The sequence below is a fragment of the Gasterosteus aculeatus genome, chromosome 4 (assembly GCF_964276395.1).
Source record: "Gasterosteus aculeatus chromosome 4, fGasAcu3.hap1.1, whole genome shotgun sequence".
NCBI lineage: Eukaryota > Metazoa > Chordata > Actinopteri > Perciformes > Gasterosteidae > Gasterosteus > Gasterosteus aculeatus.
The window spans coordinates 9,042,413-9,066,202 of NC_135691.1; the positions used below are offsets into that span (position 1 = coordinate 9,042,413).

Below are 23,790 nucleotides of genomic sequence, written 5' to 3' on the forward strand. Positions count from 1 at the left end.
TTAGTATTTTTACATTTCTTTCTTTTAAACAGAGTCATACTTATAGTTTAGTAAAGTTTTTCATGGTTCAGGCATCTCAATGGGATCCAAGAAAAAATGATCAAATTGTTCAACTTCATTACCACATTCAAGCCAAATTTAAACTCCAGTGTAGATAATTTGAACCGTGTGATAATATTTTTGAAATATCTAGGAATTTGATTAATGTCAATAAACAGATCCATGTATATATTGTTTCTTCTTCACAATATGATTATATCCTGTTCTTTCAACACTACTGATAAAATGTAATTGTTGAATCACAACACATATTATTGATGCTTATCTATTACAACGGACATACAGTTAACTGTATTTGGGCTGTTTTGTCCATACAAAAGCCGCTGGAGGCCACAATCTAATTCTGTCTAATTACAGCTTGTGCAAGATCCAGATCATTCTTACTCGAGAGTGTCAAATCCGGACGTTCGGTTGGTGGCTGTAAGCTTCGAGGTATAGCGCTTTAGGTCCCACTCTACACCTCATGTTAGTTTCTGTCAGTTTCCACTCGATAAATGTGTCGTGTTTTTTAAAGATGTTACTGACAACTCATGTAACTAGTGACTGATGTGCAAAAATGTCAAGATTTATCGTACGTTTTTCAAAGGACCTGAATGAAAGTCCTATTATTAAACCATTCTATTACTTTTTGCTGTGACAGAAATAAAAATAAAAAAATCCTCAAAATTGACATTTTCCCGATATGAGATGAATATTTTTCTTTCATTAAAGTTTCTTATGAACTGAAATGTTACTGCTGTAGGCATTTAACAGAGCATATACACACTGGGTGGCAGTATGTTTGTGGGGTCATGTGGGATAAAGAGGCAGAATTATATCCTACATGAAATACTATAGTCTGTTGTATTCATGAAAATATATTTGTGGCCATTTTATTAGTATTTTACCCTTTAACAATATCAAACACACAAAGAGGAGAAATGCACTGTCATGTGCTGGCCTACATTGAGGTCATTAAACACAGACAATTTGATGACTGAAACAAATATAACTGTAGCCTAATATCGTGAAAAGAGTAAACATAAAAAGCCCAGTTAATATTAATGTTAGACAAGTCCATTACAGTGTGCTAACATCTACTTTCCTCAGGCACGAACAGCAAAAAACTGGGGCACCTGAACATTAAAGTCAGAGAATAGATGCTAAGATATTTTATTTAACTATTCTTTCATGGATTCTTCATCCGTGAGCGTCTTTCCATGACTTACTATCTCATGAGCTACGACTAGCAGCAACAGTTTGGAGCTTGTAGACTTGATCCACTTTATTAAAGTACTGTAACAGATCGAGTGACGTATTATGTCCAGTTATTAAATGTTCCTTATCGAGAGTTGCAGTATACAGTATATTTACTTTGTTGCAATAGTCGAGAATCTCCAGCTCTATTGTTTTCATCAAATGCTGTGTGCTTGTTCTAGAAGTGCCTTTCAACCTTACATATTCTGTTGTTTGATAACTTCTCCCTGTAGGATTGAAGCACTCCTCCATTACCTGTTCTTTGTTGGAGTTAAAAAATATTTTTGGTTTGTTGTGATACAGGCTGGCCTAGGTTGTCTAGATAATTGAAAAGACTAAGGGCTAACAATATCTTCCACAAATTACTCTATTTCACTGCAGTGAACCCAGAGGAGTTGTCGAATACAGCAACTTGAGTGACTGAGAGGAGGCGGGGCTACATCAGTCATTGGTTATCAGCTGACTGCCGGAAAGAAGGGCCATGTGAGAAAGTTCTACCGGCAAGTGTGTCATTACTGTACTGACGCAGGGATGCTCAAGAGTACCAAATATTGAGTCTGATTGATTCTCAAGTCAAGTCTTAAGCAACTGTGTGTGCAACTTATGTGTCCCTTCAGCCCGAGTCACAGCCTTGTGCCCGTCTCCACTCAGGCAGAACCAAGCACTCCCAAGCTCGGTTTGATTACCTGTTCATACATCCAGGATCCCATTCCTTGACTTGAGCTGACGGTCTGACTCAGTGTGCGCTAACGTCGGCTAAATAAATACCTGAATTTCTGTTGCGAGTGACTCAGACACATTTGAGTTGGTAAAAAGAGTAAAACCACCCATCTCTAGTTCAGAGTGAAGAGGCACAGATATGTACTGACCGTGTTTGTTTAACAACAAATACACTGCGTTTTTTTCAATGGCTAGCGACAGTTTTAAGTCTTTAAGTCAAATCCAACTCACTGTAGTAATACCTGAGGGGTCCGCAACTATAAAAAACAACCTATAGAATCTACTCAATAAATGTGAGGTAACAATTTGCACTCGGTTTGTCTGGGTAGATTTCACCACATGTTTAGAGTAAAGCATACCTACATTTTAGAACTAAGATACACTAAAAGAAATTAAGAAATGATCAACACTTTAGACAATTGATTACTTACAAAAAGTAGGTAATATTAACTCTGGATTGTAAGCACTTAATACCTAATAGGTGTTATTACACTGCACAGGTACTGGGATGACGAAATGCACCATTTTCTGCATTTAACCTATCCCACTCAGTGGGAGCAGTGTACTGCCGTAAAGATGTCTGGAAAGCAAATAGTGGTTAGGTGTGTTGCTCAGGGACACATCAACACAGCTGGGATTCAAACCAACAACCCTATGTTTCCCAACACGTCATCTCTTCTCCTTGCGCCACGGTTGAGGCTGACATTTACCTAAAAAAACATTCTTATTGTTACACTACAAAAAACAACCTAGACACTGTTTTAGTAGATTTCACTACAGGTTTATAGTAAAGCATACCTACGTTTTACAACTAAGATACACTAACAGAAATGAGTTAAAGTCTAACTAGCGCTTATACAACTGATTACTTTAAAAAAAAAGGAGGTAATATTCACTCCATAAAGTGTCTCTGGATGCATTCCAAATGTGGTGGATGATCGTGGGGAAGTGTAATATTATTAGAGCACCTAAAAATAGGGATTTCAGAAACCTTGTGAGTTATAAATCTTTTTATTTACTTTATTTGGCAGAATGCACACAAAACAATATACTCAAAGAAGCATGCTCTGTCTCCAACATATCTTATCAAAACAATGCAACTCCCTGTTAACATAGAGATTATTTTTTACATGGAAAGTGACAGTTTTTTTTTCTTTTTTATATTATCATAAGGTGAGTGTACAAATGACTGAGAGTGACAGAAAAAAAGTCCATAAAACAGATGAAGATGAAAATGACAAGGGATTGAAGGATTTGGAAGCAAAACATATTAAAAACAAATGGCAGGATGCATTCTTTTCAGAAATATTATACAATCAGAGGAGGAAAACTATTTCTTATGAAATGAACAGCACTTCAGAGCATTGGTAGTTTGCAAACAGTGATTGTCTTTGCAAATACGGTATATACAACACCACTACTATTTGGAATGGGTTATAACAGGCCAGCTCCGTATTTCCAAATATGCTTCTAAACAGATTATATCATTATAAAGCTCAAAAATAAAATCCTTTCATACAAAACAACTGGTAACTGTTTATATTTGTGTCTGGGTGACCTAACAACATCTTCCTTCAAAATAACTATTCTAACTATCTGTTCTGTGCAATCGAGCCCTGGACTAATACAACACACCTATTAATTAAGAACGTTCCTTTAAGAGAATAAAACAAGACAAAATGACAACCCTGTAACAAACTATTTGTAAAAATTTGGTGAGGTGGCATGTGTTTGATAAATCTGAACTATATACAAAAAGAATATTTTATTACTACAATACAAATTGATCTTATTTACAGTTATAGGGGATTTTGAACAATCTCGTGCACTCCTATCAAATTACTGAAAAAAAACGTAGTTGATAATATTGAAATGACTGTGTATTATCCTTAGGTTTTAATGTTTTTTATGTTGACGAATTTGACATATTAGAGTCTATTTGGGTGAACATTGAAGAGTGTAATTTACCTCACAATAAATCATTTCTTTGGTGAAACGGATAGTTCAAGTCTTGGGAACCTGAAACCACCTCTTGAACCACTGTCACTGCTGGAAGATGAAGACAACCTTGATTTTTTAGAAGGTAAATGAGCACCTGCACTTGCTTCCCCTTCTTCACCAAGTGACACTTCATATGAACCCTTTGACTTTGAACCAAAACCTCCAAAGGTGCCAAACTTCAACTTGCCTTTCTTTCCTTTGATCTTGCTTCCGCCTAGGTCTAATGAAATGTCGCCACCCTCAGCTTCTAGGTGACCGGAAGGAGAACTTATTGCAAGCCCCCCCTCATCACTCAGGGAAGAAGACCGGTGCCTTGATTTTTGGAATAGATCCAGTGAGGCTGACTTTCCTTTAGTTGACGCACTGAGCCCAGAATCGCCCTCTACTTCTAATTTTCCACCTATCAGTTCCCCAGTATGTACCTTACTGCCTTTTTCACTCAATACTCCCTCCGATCCCCGAAGGTCACTTGCACTACTGCCCTTTGCTTTTGATTTGCCAAACATTTTTGGCATTTTTACCTTTATCTTTCCTTCTTTGTGCCTCAGTTCTGGACTGGAAACCTCCACAGATTGTGAACTGACTTGGCAACTGACAGATGGAGACTTTACGTTCATTCCTCCACCAGCTGATTCAACATTTCCTCCACCTGTCTGGCCTTCCAACTGAGGCAGAGCAATACCAAATTTTGGTATTTTGATTTTGGGAAATGTTACAGTACCTTCTGGATAATGAAGGCTACTGCTTGCACTGCCACCTGGAACACTTGCATCAATCTCTCCACCACCTTTCACATTTATTTTTGGGCCTGTAAAACCTGCCGACATCGTTGCCTCTCCTGGTCTGTTAAGATTTGAATCAATATCCGAAGTGGACAAGTTCAGATTTGGCATTTTTGATTTAGAAGTTAATTTGACATCTGTCTCTCCCAAATTAACATTTGTATAGTCAATACCAGAACTTTCAAAAGCAGTGTTCAAGCTCGCAGATGGAACATCTTTGTCAGTGGACTTAAATCCTCCTGGTAAAGATCCATCCCCTTTCAATTTTGGTGATTTGATATCTAATTCAAGATCAGGGAAATGAATTTTACCAAAAAGAGGCTTCTTTACCTTTGTTCCTTTGACATTAATGTTGGGTGTGTCTAAATCCAGGGCTGCTGCTGGTGTTTCTATGTCTACAACAGGTTTCTTTGCTCTTGCTTTAACTTTAGGAAGTTTGAATTTCCCCTTTTTCCCCTTTAAATTGACATTAATATCAGGGGCATCGAGACTTGCTTCAGTGGAAGGGACACTAATTTCTGTTTTGGAACCGTGTGTATCCACACTGAGTTCCGGGGATTTAATTCCAAACTTAGGACCTTTGAATTTAGGAAATGTAACACCGGTCACTACAGGATCGTTCGACAGACCTTCCGTGATGGTGGGAACAGCAAAGTTAGCATTTGGACCTTTGATATCTGCTCCCAGATTGGGCAATGATGCATCAATGTTTCCTCTGATTGTAGGCCCTTTTACATTGACATCAGATGCTTTAACATCAATGTTTCCTTTGGGAAGTTTTATACCAACATCTGAACCAACCACTTTTGGACCTTTGATGTTGAATGAGGGCATTGACATATCCACATCACCTTTCATTTTGGGACTCTTCAGATTGAAATCCACATCAGGCATGGAAACTTTTGGGCCTGAAAGGCTTGGCATGTGGAATTTGGGGCCTTTGCTTTCACCATCTATGTCAACATCTGGTCCTTCGATGTTCATTTTCGGAGCTTTCATGTCACCTTTAATCTTAGGGGCGGATAAATCTAAATCTCCCTTCATTGTGGACCCTTTAAGATCTATATCCCACTCTGGCAGCTTGGGTCCTGAAGTTGATGGTGCTTGAATTTTTGCTCCTTTCAATTTCACATCAGGACCTTTAACGTTGAATTCCGGACCTTTGATGTCAACATCAGGTAGTTTACCTTTGGGGAGGCTTACATCTGGAAGATCTGCTTTTGCTCCTTTGAAGCCAAATGATGGCATTTTCATTTTAGGCATTTCAAATCCACCTTTGGGACCTTCAACATCAATATTTGGACCTTTGATGTCAATTTCAGGTGATTGTATCCCCCCCTTTATCTTTGGCAGTGACATATCCACATCACCTTTCATTTTGGAACCTTTCAGATTAAAATCCACATCTGGCATGGAAAGTTTGGGTCCGGAAATGCTTGGCATGTTGAATTTGGGTCCTTTGATTTTACCACTTGGCCCCTCAATGTCCAAATCTGGTCCTTTGATATCCAATTCAGGAGCATTGATGTCAATATTTGCCTTAGGGAGGCTTACCTCAACTTCTGGCCCTTCAACGTATGGACCTTTCAGTCCGAAGGACGGCAGTTTAAATTTAGGCATTTCAAATCCACCTTTGGGACCTTCAATATCAACATGTGGACCTTTGATGTCAATTTCAGGTGATTGTATGCCTCCCTTTATCTTTGGCGGTGACATATCCACATCACCTTTCATTTTGGGACCTTTCAGATTGAAATCCACATCAGGCATGGAAAGTTTGGGTCCTGAAATGCTTGGCATGTTGAAATTGGGTCCTTTGATTTTACCACTTGGGCCCTCAATGTCCAAATCTGGTCCTTTGATATCCAATTCAGGAGCTTTGATGTCAATATTTGCCTTAGGGAGGTTTACATCAACTTCTGGCCCTTCAATGTTAGGACCTTTCATTCCAAAAGATGGCATTTTAAATTTAGGCATTTTGAATCCTCCTTTGTGGCCCTCAATGTCAACATTTGGTCCTTCAATGTCGACTGTGGGAATATTCATGTCACCCTCAATCTTTGGAACTGACACATCCATACCTCCCTTTACTTTGGGACCTTTCAAACTCAGATCCCATTCTGGCATCTTGGGTCCTGAGATTGATGGCAGTTGGAATTTTGGTCCTTTCAATTTCATATCAGGTCCTTCAACATCAAAGTCCGGCGTTTTTACGTCAACATCAGGTACTTTAACATCAATTTTACCTTTGGGAAGGCTTACATCTACATCTGGAAGGTCTGCTTTTGCTCCTTTGAAGCCAAATGATGGCATTTTCATTTTCGGCATTTCAAATCCACCTTTGGGACCTTCAATGTCAATATTTGGACCTTTGATGTCAATTTCAGGTGATTGTACGCCTCCCTTTATCTTTGGAAGTGACATATCCACATCACCTTTCATTTTAGGACCTTTCAGATTGAAATCCACATCTGGCATGGACAGTTTGGGTCCTGAAATGCTTGGCATGTTGAATTTGGGTCCTTTGATTTTACCACTTGGGCCCTCAATGTCCAAATCTGGTCCTTTGATATCCAATTCAGGAGCATTGATGTCAATATTTGCCTTAGGGAGGTTTACATCAACTTCTGGCCCTTCAATGTTAGGACCTTTCATTCCAAAAGATGGCATTTTAAATTTAGGCATTTTGAATCCTCCTTTGTGGCCATCAATGTCAACATTTGGTCCTTCAATGTCGACTGTGGGAATATTCATGTCACCCTCAATCTTTGGAACTGACACATCCATACCTCCCTTTACTTTGGGACCTTTCAAACTCAGATCCCATTCTGGCATCTTGGGTCCTGAGATTGATGGAAGTTGGAATTTTGGTCCTTTCAATTTCATATCAGGTGCTTCAACATCAAAAGCCGGCGTTTTTACGTCAACATCAGGTACTTTAACATCAATTTTACCTTTGGGAAGGCTTACATCGAAATCTGGAAGGTCTGCTTTTGCTCCTTTGAAGCCAAATGATGGCATTTTCATTTTCGGCATTTCAAATCCACCTTTGGGACCTTCAATGTCAATATTTGGACCTTTGATGTCAATTTCAGGTGATTGTACGCCTCCCTTTATCTTTGGAAGTGACATATCCACATCACCTTTCATTTTAGGACCTTTCAGATTGAAATCCACATCTGGCATGGACAGTTTGGGTCCTGAAATGCTTGGCATGTTGAATTTGGGTCCTTTGATTTTACCACTTGGGCCCTCAATGTCCAAATCTGGTCCTTTGATATCCAATTCAGGAGCATTGATGTCAATATTTGCCTTAGGGAGGTTTACATCAACTTCTGGCCCTTCAATGTTAGGACCTTTCATTCCAAAAGATGGCATTTTAAATTTAGGCATTTTGAATCCTCCTTTGTGGCCATCAATGTCAACATTTGGTCCTTCAATGTCGACTGTGGGAATATTCATGTCACCCTCAATCTTTGGAACTGACACATCCATACCTCCCTTTACTTTGGGACCTTTCAAACTCAGATCCCATTCTGGCATCTTGGGTCCTGAGATTGATGGAAGTTGGAATTTTGGTCCTTTCAATTTCATATCAGGTCCTTCAACATCAAAGTCCGGCGTTTTTACGTCAACATCAGGTACTTTAACATTAATTTTACCTTTGGGTAGGCTTACATCTACATCTGGAAGGTCTGCTTTTGCTCCTTTTAAGCCAAATGATGGCATTTTCATTTTAGGCATTTCAAATCCACCTTTGGGACCTTCAATGTCAATATTTGGACCTTTGATGTCAATTTCAGGTGATTGTACGCCTCCCTTTATCTTTGGCAGTGACATATCCACATCACCTTTCATTTTGGGACCTTTCAGATTGAAATCCACATCTGGCATGGACAGTTTGGGTCCTGAAATGCTTGGCATGTTGAATTTGGGTCCTTTGATTTTACCACTTGGGCCCTCAATGTCCAAATCTGGTCCTTTGATATCCAATTCAGGAGCATTGATGTCAATATTTGCCTTAGGGAGGTTTACATCAACTTCTGGCCCTTCAATGTTAGGACCTTTCATTCCAAAAGATGGCATTTTAAATTTAGGCATTTTGAATCCTCCTTTGTGGCCATCAATGTCAACATTTGGTCCTTCAATGTCGACTGTGGGAATATTCATGTCACCCTCAATCTTTGGAACTGACACATCCATACCTCCCTTTACTTTGGGACCTTTCAAACTCAGATCCCATTCTGGCATCTTGGGTCCTGAGATTGATGGAAGTTGGAATTTTGGTCCTTTCAATTTCATATCAGGTCCTTCAACATCAAAGTCCGGCGTTTTTACGTCAACATCAGGTACTTTAACATCAATTTTACCTTTGGGAAGGCTTACATCTATATCTGGAAGGTCTGCTTTTGCTCCTTTTAAGCCAAATGATGGCATTTTCATTTTCGGCATTTCAAATCCACCTTTGGGACCTTCAATGTCAATATTTGGACCTTTGATGTCAATTTCAGGTGATTGTACGCCTCCCTTTATCTTTGGGAGTGACATATCCACATCACCTTTCATTTTGGGACCTTTCAGATTGAAATCCACATCTGGCATGGACAGTTTGGGTCCTGAAATGCTTGGCATGTTGAATTTGGGTCCTTTGATTTTACCACTTGGGCCCTCAATGTCCAAATCTGGTCCTTTGATATCCAATTCAGGAGCATTGATGTCAATATTTGCCTTAGGGAGGTTTACATCAACTTCTGGCCCTTCAATGTTAGGACCTTTCATTCCAAAAGATGGCATTTTAAATTTAGGCATTTTGAATCCTCCTTTGTGGCCATCAATGTCAACATTTGGTCCTTCAATGTCGACTGTGGGAATATTCATGTCACCCTCAATCTTTGGAACTGACACATCCATACCTCCCTTTACTTTGGGACCTTTCAAACTCAGATCCCATTCTGGCATTTTGGGTCCTGAGATTGATGGAAGTTGGAATTTCGGTCCTTTCAATTTCATATCAGGTCCTTCAACATCAAAGTCCGACGTTTTTACGTCAACATCAGGTACTTTAACATCAATTTTACCTTTGGGAAGGCTTACATCTACATCTGGAAGGTCTGCTTTTGCTCCTTTGAAGCCAAATGATGGCATTTTCATTTTCGGCATTTCAAATCCACCTTTGGGACCTTCAATGTCAATATTTGGACCTTTAATGTCAATTTCAGGTGATTGTACGCCTCCCTTTATCTTTGGCAGTGACATATCCACATCACCTTTCATTTTGGGACCTTTCAGATTGAAATCCACATCTGGCATGGACAGTTTGGGTCCTGAAATGCTTGGCATGTTGAATTTGGGTCCTTTCATTTTACCACTTGGGCCTTCAATATCCAAATCTGGTCCTTTAAAATCCAATTCAGGAACATTGATGTCAATGTTTGCAGTAGGGAGGTTTACATCAATTTCTGGCCCTTCAATGTTAGGACCTTTCATTCCAAAAGATGGCATTTTAAATTTAGGCATTTTGAATCCTCCTTTGTGGCCATCAATGTCAACATTTGGTCCTTCAATGTCGACTGTGGGAATATTCATGTCACCCTCAATCTTTGGAACTGACACATCCATATCTCCCTTTACTTTGGGACCTTTTAAACTCAGATCCCATTCTGGCATCTTGGGTCCTGAGATTGATGGAAGTTGGAATTTTGGTCCTTTCAATTTCATATCAGGTCCTTCAACATCAAAGTCCGGCGTTTTTACGTCAACATCAGGTACTTTAACATCAATTTTACCTTTGGGAAGGCTTACATCCACATCTGGAAGGTCTGCTTTTGCTCCTTTGAAGCCAAATGATGGCATTTTCATTTTAGGCATTTCAAATCCACCTTTGGGACCTTCAATGTCAATATTTGGACCTTTGATGTCAATTTCAGGTGATTGTACGCCTCCCTTTATCTTTGGCAGTGACATATCCACATCACCTTTCATTTTGGGACCTTTCAGATTGAAATCCACATCTGGCATGGACAGTTTGGGTCCTGAAATGCTTGGCATGTTGAATTTGGGTCCTTTGATTTTACCACTTGGGCCCTCAATGTCCAAATCTGGTCCTTTGATATCCAATTCAGGAGCATTGATGTCAATATTTGCCTTAGGGAGGTTTACATCAACTTCTGGCCCTTCAATGTTAGGACCTTTCATTCCAAAAGATGGCATTTTAAATTTAGGCATTTTGAATCCTCCTTTGTGGCCATCAATGTCAATATTTGGTCCTTCAATGTCGACTGTGGGAATATTCATGTCACCCTCAATCTTTGGAACTGACACATCCATACCTCCCTTTACTTTGGGACCTTTCAAACTCAGATCCCATTCTGGCATCTTGGGTCCTGAGATTGATGGAAGTTGGAATTTTGGTCCTTTCAATTTCATATCAGGTCCTTCAACATCAAAGTCCGGCGTTTTTACGTCAACATCAGGTAGTTTAACATTAATTTTACCTTTGGGAAGGCTTACATCTACATCTGGAAGGTCTGCTTTTGCTCCTTTTAAGCCAAATGATGGCATTTTCATTTTCGGCATTTCAAATCCACCTTTGGGACCTTCAATGTCAATATTTGGACCTTTGATGTCAATTTCAGGTGATTGTACGCCTCCCTTTATCTTTGGCAGTGACATATCCACATCACCTTTCATTTTGGGACCTTTCAGATTGAAATCCACATCTGGCATGGACAGTTTGGGTCCTGAAATGCTTGGCATGTTGAATTTGGGTCCTTTGATTTTACCACTTGGGCCCTCAATGTCCAAATCTGGTCCTTTGATATCCAATTCAGGAGCATTGATGTCAATATTTGCCTTAGGGAGGTTTACATCAACTTCTGGCCCTTCAATGTTAGGACCTTTCATTCCAAAAGATGGCATTTTAAATTTAGGCATTTTGAATCCTCCTTTGTGGCCATCAATGTCAACATTTGGTCCTTCAATGTCGACTGTGGGAATATTCATGTCACCCTCAATCTTTGGAACTGACACATCCATATCTCCCTTTACTTTGGGACCTTTTAAACTCAGATCCCATTCTGGCATCTTGGGTCCTGAGATTGATGGAAGTTGGAATTTTGGTCCTTTCAATTTCATATCAGGTCCTTCAACATCAAAGTCCGGCGTTTTTACGTCAACATCAATTTTACCTTTGGGAAGGCTTACATCTACATCTGGAAGGTCTGCTTTTGCTCCTTTGAAGCCAAATGATGGCATTTTCATTTTCGGCATTTCAAATCCACCTTTGGGACCTTCAATGTCAATATTTGGACCTTTGATGTCAATTTCAGGTGATTGTACGCCTCCCTTTATCTTTGGCAGTGACATATCCACATCACCTTTCATTTTGGGACCTTTCAGATTGAAATCGACATCTGGCATGGACAGTTGTGGTCCTGAAATGCTTGGCATGTTGAATTTGGGTCCTTTGATTTTACCACTTGGGCCTTCAATATCCAAATCTGGTCCTTTAAAATCCAATTCAGGAGCATTGATGTCAATGTTTGCAGTAGGGAGGTTTACATCAATTTCTGGCCCTTCAATGTTAGGACCTTTCATTCCAAAAGATGGCATTTTAAATTTAGGCATTTTGAATCCTCCTTTGTGGCCATCAATGTCAACATTTGGTCCTTCAATGTCGACTGTGGGAATATTCATGTCACCCTCAATCTTTGCAACTGACACATCCATATCTCCCTTTCCTTTGGGACCTTTCAAACTCAGATCCCATTCTGGCAGCTTGGGTCCTGAGATTGATGGAAGTTGGAATTTTGGTCCTTTCAATTTCATATCAGGTCCTTCAACATCAAAGTCCGGTGTTTTAACGTTGACATCAATTTCACCTTTGGGAAGGCTTACATCTGCATCTGGAAGGTCTGCTTTTGCTCCTTTGAAGCCAAATGATGGCATTTTCATTTTAGGCATTTCAAATCCACCTTTGGGACATTCAATGTCAATATTTGGACCTTTGATGTCAATTTCAGGTGATTGTACGCCTCCCTTTATCTTTGGAAGTGACATATCCACATCACCTTTCATTTTGGGACCTTTCAGATTGAAATCTACATCTGGCATGGACAGTTTGGGTCCTGAAATGCTTGGCATGTTGAATTTGGGTCCTTTGATTTTACCACTTGGGCCTTCAATGTCCAAATCTGGTCCTTGGATATCCAATTCAGGAGCATTGATGTCAATATTAGCCTTAGGGAGGCTTACATCTACATCTGGAAGGTCTGCTTTTGCTCCTTTGAAGCCAAATGACGGCATTTTTATTTTAGGCATTTCAAATCCACCTTTGGGACCTTCAATGTCAATATTTGGAACGTGGATGTCAATTTCAGGTGATTGTACACCTCCCTTTATCTTTGGCAGTGACATATCCACATCACCTTTCATTTTGGGACCTTTCAGATTGAAATCCACATCTGGCATGGAAAGTTTGGGTCCTGAAATGCTTGGCATGTTAAATTTGGGTCCTTTGATTTTACCACTGGGGCTCTCAATCTCCAAATCTGGTCCTTTGATATTCAATTCAGGAGCGTTGATGTCAATATTATTCTTAATGAGGCTTATGTCAACTTCTGGCCCTTCAATGTTTGGACCTTTCATTCCAAAGGATGGCATTTTGATTTTTGGCACTTCAAATCCACCTTTTTGACCTTCGATGTCAATTTTTGGAGCTCTAATATCAACGTCAGGCATTTTTATGTCACCTTTTATTGGTGACATATCCACATCACCTTTGAGTTTGGGAGACTTCATATTGAAATCCACATCCGGCATTGATATTTTTGGTCCCGAGATTGTTGGCATTTTCAGTTTCTTTCCCTTGACTTTTCCTTCTGGAGTCTCAAAATGAACATCTGGCCCTTTGATGTCAACATTAGAAGTGTTTACATCAATGTCAGCTTGGGGAAGATTAATATCAACTTCAGGCATTTCAACCTGCGGGACTTTGAAACCAAATCTTGGCATCTTGAATTTTGATCCTTTTGTTTTCGAAGCAGTCAATCCAAGATCAAGATCTAGGTGTTCAGCGCTACCAGTCTTCCCTTTGATGCTGATATCACCTTTTCCAATTTCCACATCAGTTTCTGGTCCCTTTGACTTTGGGCTCTTAAATCCAAACTTTGGCATTTTGAATTTTGATTTCTTTGGAACATCAAATGTAACATCTGGACCCTCAAGTTCAGCTTTTGGCAGTTGAACATCGCCTTTCAAATTGGCTTTCGACTTTGGCCCCTTGAGATTGATATCAACATCTGGCAATGATATTTTTGGTACAGATATTTTTGGTAACTTCACATTTTCCCCTTTTATATGTCCTTCTGGAAGTTCAAAATCAACAGTAGGAACTTTGATGTCAATTTCAGGTGTTTTGATGTCTCCCTCAATCTTTGGAGTGGACATATCACCCTTTATCTTTGGTCCTTTCAAACTCAGATCCCAATCTGGCAGCTTGGGTCCTGAGATTGATGGAAGTTGGAATTTTGGTCCTTTCAATTTCATATCAGGTCCTTCAACATCAAAGTCTGGCGTTTTAACGTCAACATCAGGTACTTTAACATCGATTTTTCCTTTGGGAAGGCTAACATCTACATCTGGAAGGTCTGCTTTTGCTCCTTTGAAGCCAAATGATGGCATTTTTATTTTCGGCATTTCAATGCCCCCTTTGGGACCTTCAATATCAACCTGGGGACCTTTGATGTCAATTTCAGGTAATTGTACGCCTCCCTTTATCTTTGGCAATGACATATCCACATCACCTTTCATTTTGGGACCTTTCAGATTGAAATCCACATCTGGCATGGACAGTTTGGGTCCTGAAATGCTTGGCATGTTGAATTTGGGTCCTTTGATTTTACCACTTGGGCCCTCAATGTCCAAATCTGATCCTTTGATATCCAATTCAGGAGCATTGATGTCAATATTTGCCTTAGGGAGGTTTACATCAATTTCTGGCCCTTCCATGTTAGGACCTTTCATTCCAAAAGATGGCATTTTAAATTTAGGCATTTTGATTCCTCCTTTGTGGCCATCAATGTCAACATTACGTCCTTCAATGTCAACTGTGGGAATATTCATGTCACCCTCAATCTTTGGAACTGACACATCCATATCTCCCTTTACTTTGGGACCTTTAAAACTCAGATCCCATTCTGGCAGCTTGGGTCCTGAGATTGATGGAAGTTGGAATTTTGGTCCTTTCAATTTCATATCAGGTCCTTCAACATCAAATGCCGGCGTTTTTACGTCAACATCAGGTACTTTAACATCAATTTTACCTTTGGGAAGGCTTACATCTACATCTGGAAGGTCTGCTTTTGCTCCTTTGAAGCCAAATGATGGCATTTTCATTTTTGGCATTTCAAATCCACCTTTGGGACCTTCAATGTCAACATGTGGACCTTTGATGTCAATGTCAGGTGATTGTATGCCTCCCTTTATCTTTGGCGGGGACATATCCACATCACCTTTCATTTTGGGACCTTTCAGATTGAAATCCACATCAGGCATGGAAAGTTTGGGTCCTGAAATGCTTGGCATGTTGAAATTGGGTCCTTTGATTTTACCACTTGGGCCCTCAATGTCCAAATCTGGTCCTTTGATATCCAATTCAGGAGCATTGATGTCAATATTAGCCTTAGGGAGGTTTACATCAACGTCTGGCCCTTCAACGTTTGAACCTTTCATTCCAAAAGATGGCATTTTAAATTTAGGCATTTTGAATCCTCCTTTGTGGCCATCAATATCAACATTTGGCCCTTCAATGTCGACTGTGGGAATATTCATGTCACCCTCAATCTTTGGAACTGACACATCCATATCTCCCTTTACTTTGGGACCTTTCAAACTCAGATCCCATTCTGGCAGCTTGGGTCCCGAGATGGTTGGAAGTTGGAATTTTGGTCCTTTCAATTTCATATCAGGTCCTTCAACATCAAAGTCCGGCGTTTTTACGTCAACATCAGGTACTTTAACATCAATTTTACCTTTGGGAAGGCTTACATCTACATCTGGAAGGTCTGCTTTTGCTCCTTTGAAGCCAAATGATGGCATTTTCATCTTAGGCATTTCAAATCCACCTTTGGGACCTTCAATGTCAATATTTGGACCTTTAATGTCAATTTCAGGTGATTGTACGCCTCCCTTTATCTTTGGCAGTGACAAATCCACATCACCTTTCATTTTGGGACCTTTCAGATTGAAATCCACATCTGGCATGGACAGTTTGGGTCCTGAAATGCTTGGCATGTTGAATTTGGGTCCTTTGATTTTACCACTTGGGCCCTCAATGTCCAAATCTGGTCCTTTGATATCCAATTCAGGAGCATTGATGTCAATATTTGCCTTAGGGAGGTTTACATCAACTTCTGGCCCTTCAATGTTAGGACCTTTCATTCCAAAAGATGGCATTTTAAATTTAGGCATTTTGAATCCTCCTTTGTGGCCATCAATGTCAACATTTGGTCCTTCAATGTCGACTGTGGGAATATTCATGTCACCCTCAATCTTTGGAACTGACACATCCATACCTCCCTTTACTTTGGGACCTTTCAAACTCAGATCCCATTCTGGCATCTTGGGTCCTGAGATTGATGGAAGGTTGAATTTTGGTCCTTTCAATTTCATATCAGGTCCTTCAACATCAAAGTCCGGCGTTTTAACGTCAACATCAGGTAGTTTAACATCAATTTTACCTTTGGGAAGGCTTACATCTACATCTGGAAGGTCTGCTTTTTCTCCTTTGAAGCCAAATGATGGCATTTTCATTTTCGGCATTTCAAATCCACCTTTGGGACCTTCAATGTCAATATTTGGACCTTTGATGTCAATTTCAGGTGATTGTACGCCTCCCTTTATTTTTGGCGGTGACATATCCACATCACCTTTCATTTTGGGACCTTTCAGATTGAAATCCACATCTGGCATGGACAGTTTGGGTCCTGAAATGCTTGGCATGTTGAATTTGGGTCCTTTGATTTTACCACTTGGGCCTTCAATATCCATATCTTGTCCTTTGATATCCAATTCAGGAGCATTAATGTCAATGTTTGCCTTAGGGAGGTTTACATCAACTTCTGGCCCTTCCATGTTAGGACCTTTCATTCCAAAAGATGGCATTTTAAATTTAGGCATTTTGAATCCTCCTTTGTGGCCATCAATGTCAACATTAGGTCCTTCAAAGTCAACTGAGGGAATATTCATGTCACCCTCAATCTTTGGAACCGACACATCCATATCTCCCTTTACTTTGGGACCTTTCAAACTCAGATCCCATTCTGGCATCTTGGGTCCCGAGATTGATGGAAGTTGGAATTTTGGTCCTTTCAATTTCATATCAGGTCCTTCAACATCAAATGCCGGCGTTTTTACGTCAACATCAGGTACTTTAACATCAATTTTACCTTTGGGAAGGCTTACATCTACATCTGGAAGGTCTGCTTTTGCTCCTTTGAAGCCAAATGATGGCATTTTCATTTTTGGCATTTCAAATCCACCTTTGGGACCTTCAATGTCAACATGTGGACCTTTGATGTCAATGTCAGGTGATTGTATGCCTCCCTTTATCTTTGGCGGGGACATATCCACATCACCTTTCATTTTGGGACCTTTCAGATTGAAATCCACATCTGGCATGGACAGTTTGGGTCCTGAAATGCTTGGCATGTTGAATTTGGGTCCTTTGATTTTACCACTTGGGCCCTCAATGTCCAAATCTGGTCCTTTGATATCCAATTCAGGAGCATTGATGTCAATATTTGCCTTAGGGAGGTTTACATCAACTTCTGGCCCTTCAATGTTAGGACCTTTCATTCCAAAAGATGGCATTTTAAATTTAGGCATTTTGAATCCTCCTTTGTGGCCATCAATGTCAACATTTGGTCCTTCAATGTCGACTGTGGGAATATTCATGTCACCCTCAATCTTTGGAACTGACACATCCATATCTCCCTTTACTTTGGGACCTTTCAAACTCAGATCCCATTCTGGCAGCTTGGGTCCCGAGATGGTTGGAAGTTGGAATTTTGGTCCTTTCAATTTCATATCAGGTCCTTCAACATCAAAGTCCGGCGTTTTTACGTCAACATCAGGTACTTTAACATCAATTTTACCTTTGGGAAGGCTTACATCTACATCTGGAAGGTCTGCTTTTGCTCCTTTGAAGCCAAATGATGGCATTTTCATCTTAGGCATTTCAAATCCACCTTTGGGACCTTCAATGTCAATATTTGGACCTTTAATGTCAATTTCAGGTGATTGTACGCCTCCCTTTATCTTTGGCAGTGACAAATCCACATCACCTTTCATTTTGGGACCTTTCAGATTGAAATCCACATCTGGCATGGACAGTTTGGGTCCTGAAATGCTTGGCATGTTGAATTTGGGTCCTTTGATTTTACCACTTGGGCCCTCAATGTCCAAATCTGGTCCTTTGATATCCAATTCAGGAGCATTGATGTCAATATTTGCCTTAGGGAGGTTTACATCAACTTCTGGCCCTTCAATGTTAGGACCTTTCATTCCAAAAGATGGCATTTTAAATTTAGGCATTTTGAATCCTCCTTTGTGGCCATCAATGTCAACATTTGGTCCTTCAATGTCGACTGTGGGAATATTCATGTCACCCTCAATCTTTGGAACTGACACATCCATACCTCCCTTTACTTTGGGACCTTTCAAACTCAGATCCCATTCTGGCATCTTGGGTCCTGAGATTGATGGAAGGTTGAATTTTGGTCCTTTCAATTTCATATCAGGTCCTTCAACATCAAAGTCCGGCGTTTTAACGTCAACATCAGGTAGTTTAACATCAATTTTACCTTTGGGAAGGCTTGCATCTACATCTGGAAGGTCTGCTTTTTCTCCTTTGAAGCCAAATGATGGCATTTTCATTTTCGGCATTTCAAATCCACCTTTGGGACCTTCAATGTCAATATTTGGACCTTTGATGTCAATTTCAGGTGATTGTACGCCTCCCTTTATTTTTGGCGGTGACATATCCACATCACCTTTCATTTTGGGACCTTTCAGATTGAAATCCACATCTGGCATGGACAGTTTGGGTCCTGAAATGCTTGGCATGTTGAATTTGGGTCCTTTGATTTTACCACTTGGGCCTTCAATATCCATATCTTGTCCTTTGATATCCAATTCAGGAGCATTAATGTCAATGTTTGCCTTAGGGAGGTTTACATCAACTTCTGGCCCTTCCATGTTAGGACCTTTCATTCCAAAAGATGGCATTTTAAATTTAGGCATTTTGAATCCTCCTTTGTGGCCATCAATGTCAACATTAGGTCCTTCAAAGTCAACTGAGGGAATATTCATGTCACCCTCAATCTTTGGAACCGACACATCCATATCTCCCTTTACTTTGGGACCTTTCAAACTCAGATCCCATTCTGGCATCTTGGGTCCCGAGATTGATGGAAGTTGGAATTTTGGTCCTTTCAATTTCATATCAGGTCCTTCAACATCAAATGCCGGCGTTTTTACGTCAACATCAGGTACTTTAACATCAATTTTACCTTTGGGAAGGCTTACATCTACATCTGGAAGGTCTGCTTTTGCTCCTTTGAAGCCAAATGATGGCATTTTCATTTTTGGCATTTCAAATCCACCTTTGGGACCTTCAATGTCAACATGTGGACCTTTGATGTCAATGTCAGGTGATTGTATGCCTCCCTTTATCTTTGGCGGGGACATATCCACATCACCTTTCATTTTGGGACCTTTGAGATTGAAATCCACATCAGGCATGGAAAGTTTGGGTCCTGAAATGCTTGGCATGTTGAAATTGGGTCCTTTGATTTTACCACTTGGGCCCTCAATGTCCAAATCTGGTCCTTTGATATCCAATTCAGGAGCATTGATGTCAATATTAGCCTTAGGGAGGTTTACATCAACGTCTGGCCCTTCAACGTTTGAACCTTTCATTCCAAAAGATGGCATTTTAAATTTAGGCATTTTGAATCCTCCTTTGTGGCCATCAATATCAACATTTGGCCCTTCAACGTCGACTGTGGGAATATTCATGTCACCCTCAATCTTTGGAACTGACACATCCATATCTCCCTTTACTTTGGGACCTTTCAAACTCAGATCCCATTCTGGCAGCTTGGGTCCCGAGATGGTTGGAAGTTGGAATTTTGGTCCTTTCAATTTCATATCAGGTCCTTCAACATCAAAGTCCGGCGTTTTAACGTCAACATGAGGTGCTTTAACATCAATTTTACCTTTGGGAAGGCTTACATCTACATCTGGAAGGTCTGCTTTTGCTCCTTTGAAGCCAAATGATGGCATTTTAATTTTAGGCATTTCAAATCCACCTTTGGGACCTTCAATGTCAATATTTGGACCTTTGATGTCAATTTCAGGTGATTGTGCGCCTCCTTTTATCTTTGGCATTGACATATCCACATCACCTTTCATGTTGGGACCTTTCAGATTGAAATCCACATCTGGCATGGAAAGGTTGGGTCCTGAAATGCTTGGCATGTTGAATTTGGGTCCTTTGACTTTACCGCTTGGGCCCCCAATGTCCAAATCTGGTCCTTTGATATCCAATTCAGGAGCATTGATGTCAATATCAGCCTTAGGGAGACTTACATCAACTTCTGGCCCTTCAAGGTTAGGACCTTTCATTCCAAAAGATGGCATTTTAAATTTAGGCATTTTGAATCCTCCTTTGTGGCCATCAATGTCAACATTTGGTCCTTCAATGTCGACTGTGGGAATATTTATGTCACCCTCAATCTTTGGAACTGACACATCCATATCTCCCTTTACTTTGGGACCTTTCAAACTCAGATCCCATTCTGGCATCTTGGGTCCCGGGATTGATGGAAGGTTGAATTTTGGTCCTTTCAATTTCATATCAAGTCCTTTAACGTCAAAGTCCGGCGTTTTAACGTCAACATCAGGTATTTTAACATCAATTTCACCTTTGGGAAGGCTTGCATCTACATCTGGAAGGTCTGCTTTTGCTCCTTTGAAGCCAAATGATGGCATTTTAATTTTAGGCATTTCAAATCCACCTTTGGGACCTTCAATGTCAATATTTGGACCTTTGATGTCAATTTCAGGTGATTGTGCGCCTCCTTTTATCTTTGGCATTGACATATCCACATCACCTTTCATGTTGGGACCTTTCAGATTGAAATCCACATCTGGCATGGAAAGGTTGGGTCCTGAAATGCTTGGCATGTTGAATTTGGGTCCTTTGACTTTACCGCTTGGGCCCCCAATGTCCAAATCTGGTCCTTTGATATCCAATTCAGGAGCATTGATGTCAATATCAGCCTTAGGGAGACTTACATCAACTTCTGGCCCTTCAAGGTTAGGACCTTTCATTCCAAAAGATGGCATTTTAAATTTAGGCATTTTGAATCCTCCTTTGTGGCCATCAATGTCAACATTTGGTCCTTCAATGTCGACTGTGGGAATATTTATGTCACCCTCAATCTTTGGAACTGACACATCCATATCTCCCTTTACTTTGGGACCTTTCAAACTCAGATCCCATTCTGGCATCTTGGGTCCCGGGATTGATGGAAGGTTGAATTTTGGTCCTTTCAATTTCATATCAAGTCCTTTAACGTCAAAGTCCGGCGTTTTAACGTCAACATCAGGTATTTTAACATCAATTTCACCTTTGGGAAGGCTTGCATCTACATCTGGAAGGTCTGCTTTTGCTCCTTTGAAGCCAAATGATGGCATTTTCATTTTTGGCATTTCAAATCCACCTTTGGGACCTTCAATGTCAACATGTGGACCTTTGATGTCAATGTCAGGTGATTGTACGCCTCCCTTTATCTTTGGCAGTGACATATCCACATCACCTTTCATGTTGGGACCTTTCAGATTGAAATCCACATCTGACATGGAAAGTTTGGGTCCTGAAATGCTTGGCATGTTGAATTTGGGTCCTTTGATTTTGCCACTGGGGCCCTCAATGTCCAAATCTGGTCCTTTGATATCCAATTCAGGAGCATTGATGTCAATATTTGCCTTAGGGAGACTTACATCAACTTCTGGCCCTTCAATGTTAGGACCTTTCATACCCTCAATCTTTGGAAATGCCCCATCCATATCTCCCTTTACTTTGGGACCTTTCAAACTCACATCCCATTCTGGCAGCTTGGGTCCTGAGATTGATGGAAGTTGGAATTTTGGTCCTTTCAAATATACATCTGGACCTTTAACATCAATTTCTGCACCTTTGATGTCAACATTCGGTACTTTACCTTTTGCGATGCTTACATCAGCGTCCGGTGCCTCTGCTCGCACTCCTTTGACGCCAAATGATGGCATTTTTATCTTTGGCATTTCAAATCCACTTTCAGGACTTTCAACATCAACCTGTGGACCCTTTACGTCAATTGCAGGTGTTTTTACGTGTCCTTTTACATTTGGGATTGAGACATCCACATCACTTTTATTTTTTTTACCTTTCAAATTTACATCCAAATCTTGCATGGGAATCTTTGGTCCTGAAATGCTTGGCATGTTGAATTTGTCTCCTTTTAGTGTTTTATTTAATCCCGTGGTCTGACCTCCTGGCCCTCCAATGTCAACAACGGGTGCCTTCACATTCATTTTTATATCCACACCTGGACCCTCCACTTCCTTACCTTTCATATTGAAAGATGGCATCTTGATTTTAGGCATTTCCAATCCACCTTTGATATCAACCTCGGGTCCCTTGACTTCAGTTTCTGTTTTTTTATCTCTATCTTGAGCTTCCATCTTCCATCCAGTAGTCCCAAAAGATGGAGTTTTGTTTCCGGACATCTTAAGTCCACCTTGAGGCTTTTCGATCTCAATGTCTTGTCCTTTTACTGTAGGTATTTCTGTGTTTCTTTTCAATTTTGGAACTGAAACAGTGATATCCCTCATTGGATCTTTTGTTTGAATGCTAGGGTTGGTTTCAGGTGCTTTGAGCTCTGCCTCTGGAAGTTTTACATTGACACCTGGTCCTACAATGTTAACACGGGAACCTTTGATCTCAAAATCTTTCATTTCCGTTCTTATCTCATTGCTAATACTTGGAATTGCGGTGTTTATTACTGGTGCTTTTATTCCTCCCTTCGTGCTTGGCAGGCTGACAACAACCTCATCTTTCAACTTTGAACCCTTAATGTTAACATTGTCACCTGCCATTGAAATCTTGCCTGGGCTTGAGGAATATCCTGAGGTAACACTGCCAACTGTTATTGCTGTTCCCCGCAGTCTGCTGTCTGATCCCTTTTCCTGCGGATGACTGATTTTAGTTCCAGATACCTTCATCTTTGTCCTCTCATCTAAAGTGGTGTCAATACTTTGTTTTGCTGTTTCATCCTTGGATAAATCTTTTTGTGGTAAAGAAAGACCAATTGAACTTTCGTTCTTAACAGTTGAGGTTACTGCACCTCCAAACCCTCCCATTGTAAGACACCCACTACCACTGTTTGTGCTGTCTCTTAGTGTCATGCTTGTTCCAGACATCTGAATGCTTCCATCTCCTTGCTCCCCACTCCCTGTTGAGACCCTCTTGTGTTTACCCCCTATTTCAAAAGCTCCCTCTTCTACTCCCACTTTACCTGAAGGGCTGCCTCGTTCGATTTGTATTCGCGGAGAGTAATCACCAGATTCGTGCCTTATCCCCTTCAACTCTGGGCTTGAAAGTTCAAGTTGCTCACTCATGTCGCCCGGCATATCCACTGTGTAGGTGGTGATGCGGCGGGTGATGGTCGTAATTGTGCTGCCATCGCTGCTTGTGCTGCTATGTCGCTCTGTGCGAACATCTACTCCCTCTGCAAGGTCTTCAGACTTCAGCCTTGGTTTAATCTTCTTTGAATATATTCTTTTATAGTCCTCATCCTCTCCACTCTGCGGAAATAGACAGCGAGACATACAACATGCAAATGTTATCATCCCTTTGTATTTGGTTCAATATATGCCGCACAAA

The 23,790-nt window shown here is 40.5% G+C and overlaps 1 protein-coding gene across 4 annotated transcripts in view; it reads right to left on the minus strand.

The window, feature by feature from the left end:
* Window positions 1–3,011: 3,011 nt before the first annotated feature.
* ahnak (AHNAK nucleoprotein) overlaps window positions 3,012–23,790 on the minus strand; it is a 32,066-nt gene continuing 11,287 nt past the window's right edge. The window contains exons 5-6 of one of the 4 annotated variants that reach the window (XM_078101124.1): window positions 19,275–23,711; window positions 3,012–18,566 (exon numbers count right to left, since the gene is read on the minus strand). In XM_078101124.1, the coding sequence (XP_077957250.1) occupies window positions 3,996–18,566; window positions 19,275–23,711 (19,008 nt within the window). In that variant the 3' untranslated portion in view covers window positions 3,012–3,995. Of the gene's footprint in view, window positions 23,712–23,790 lie in introns of all 4 variants that reach the window. The other 3 variants (XM_078101123.1, XM_078101122.1, XM_078101121.1) reach the window with 3 other exon arrangements.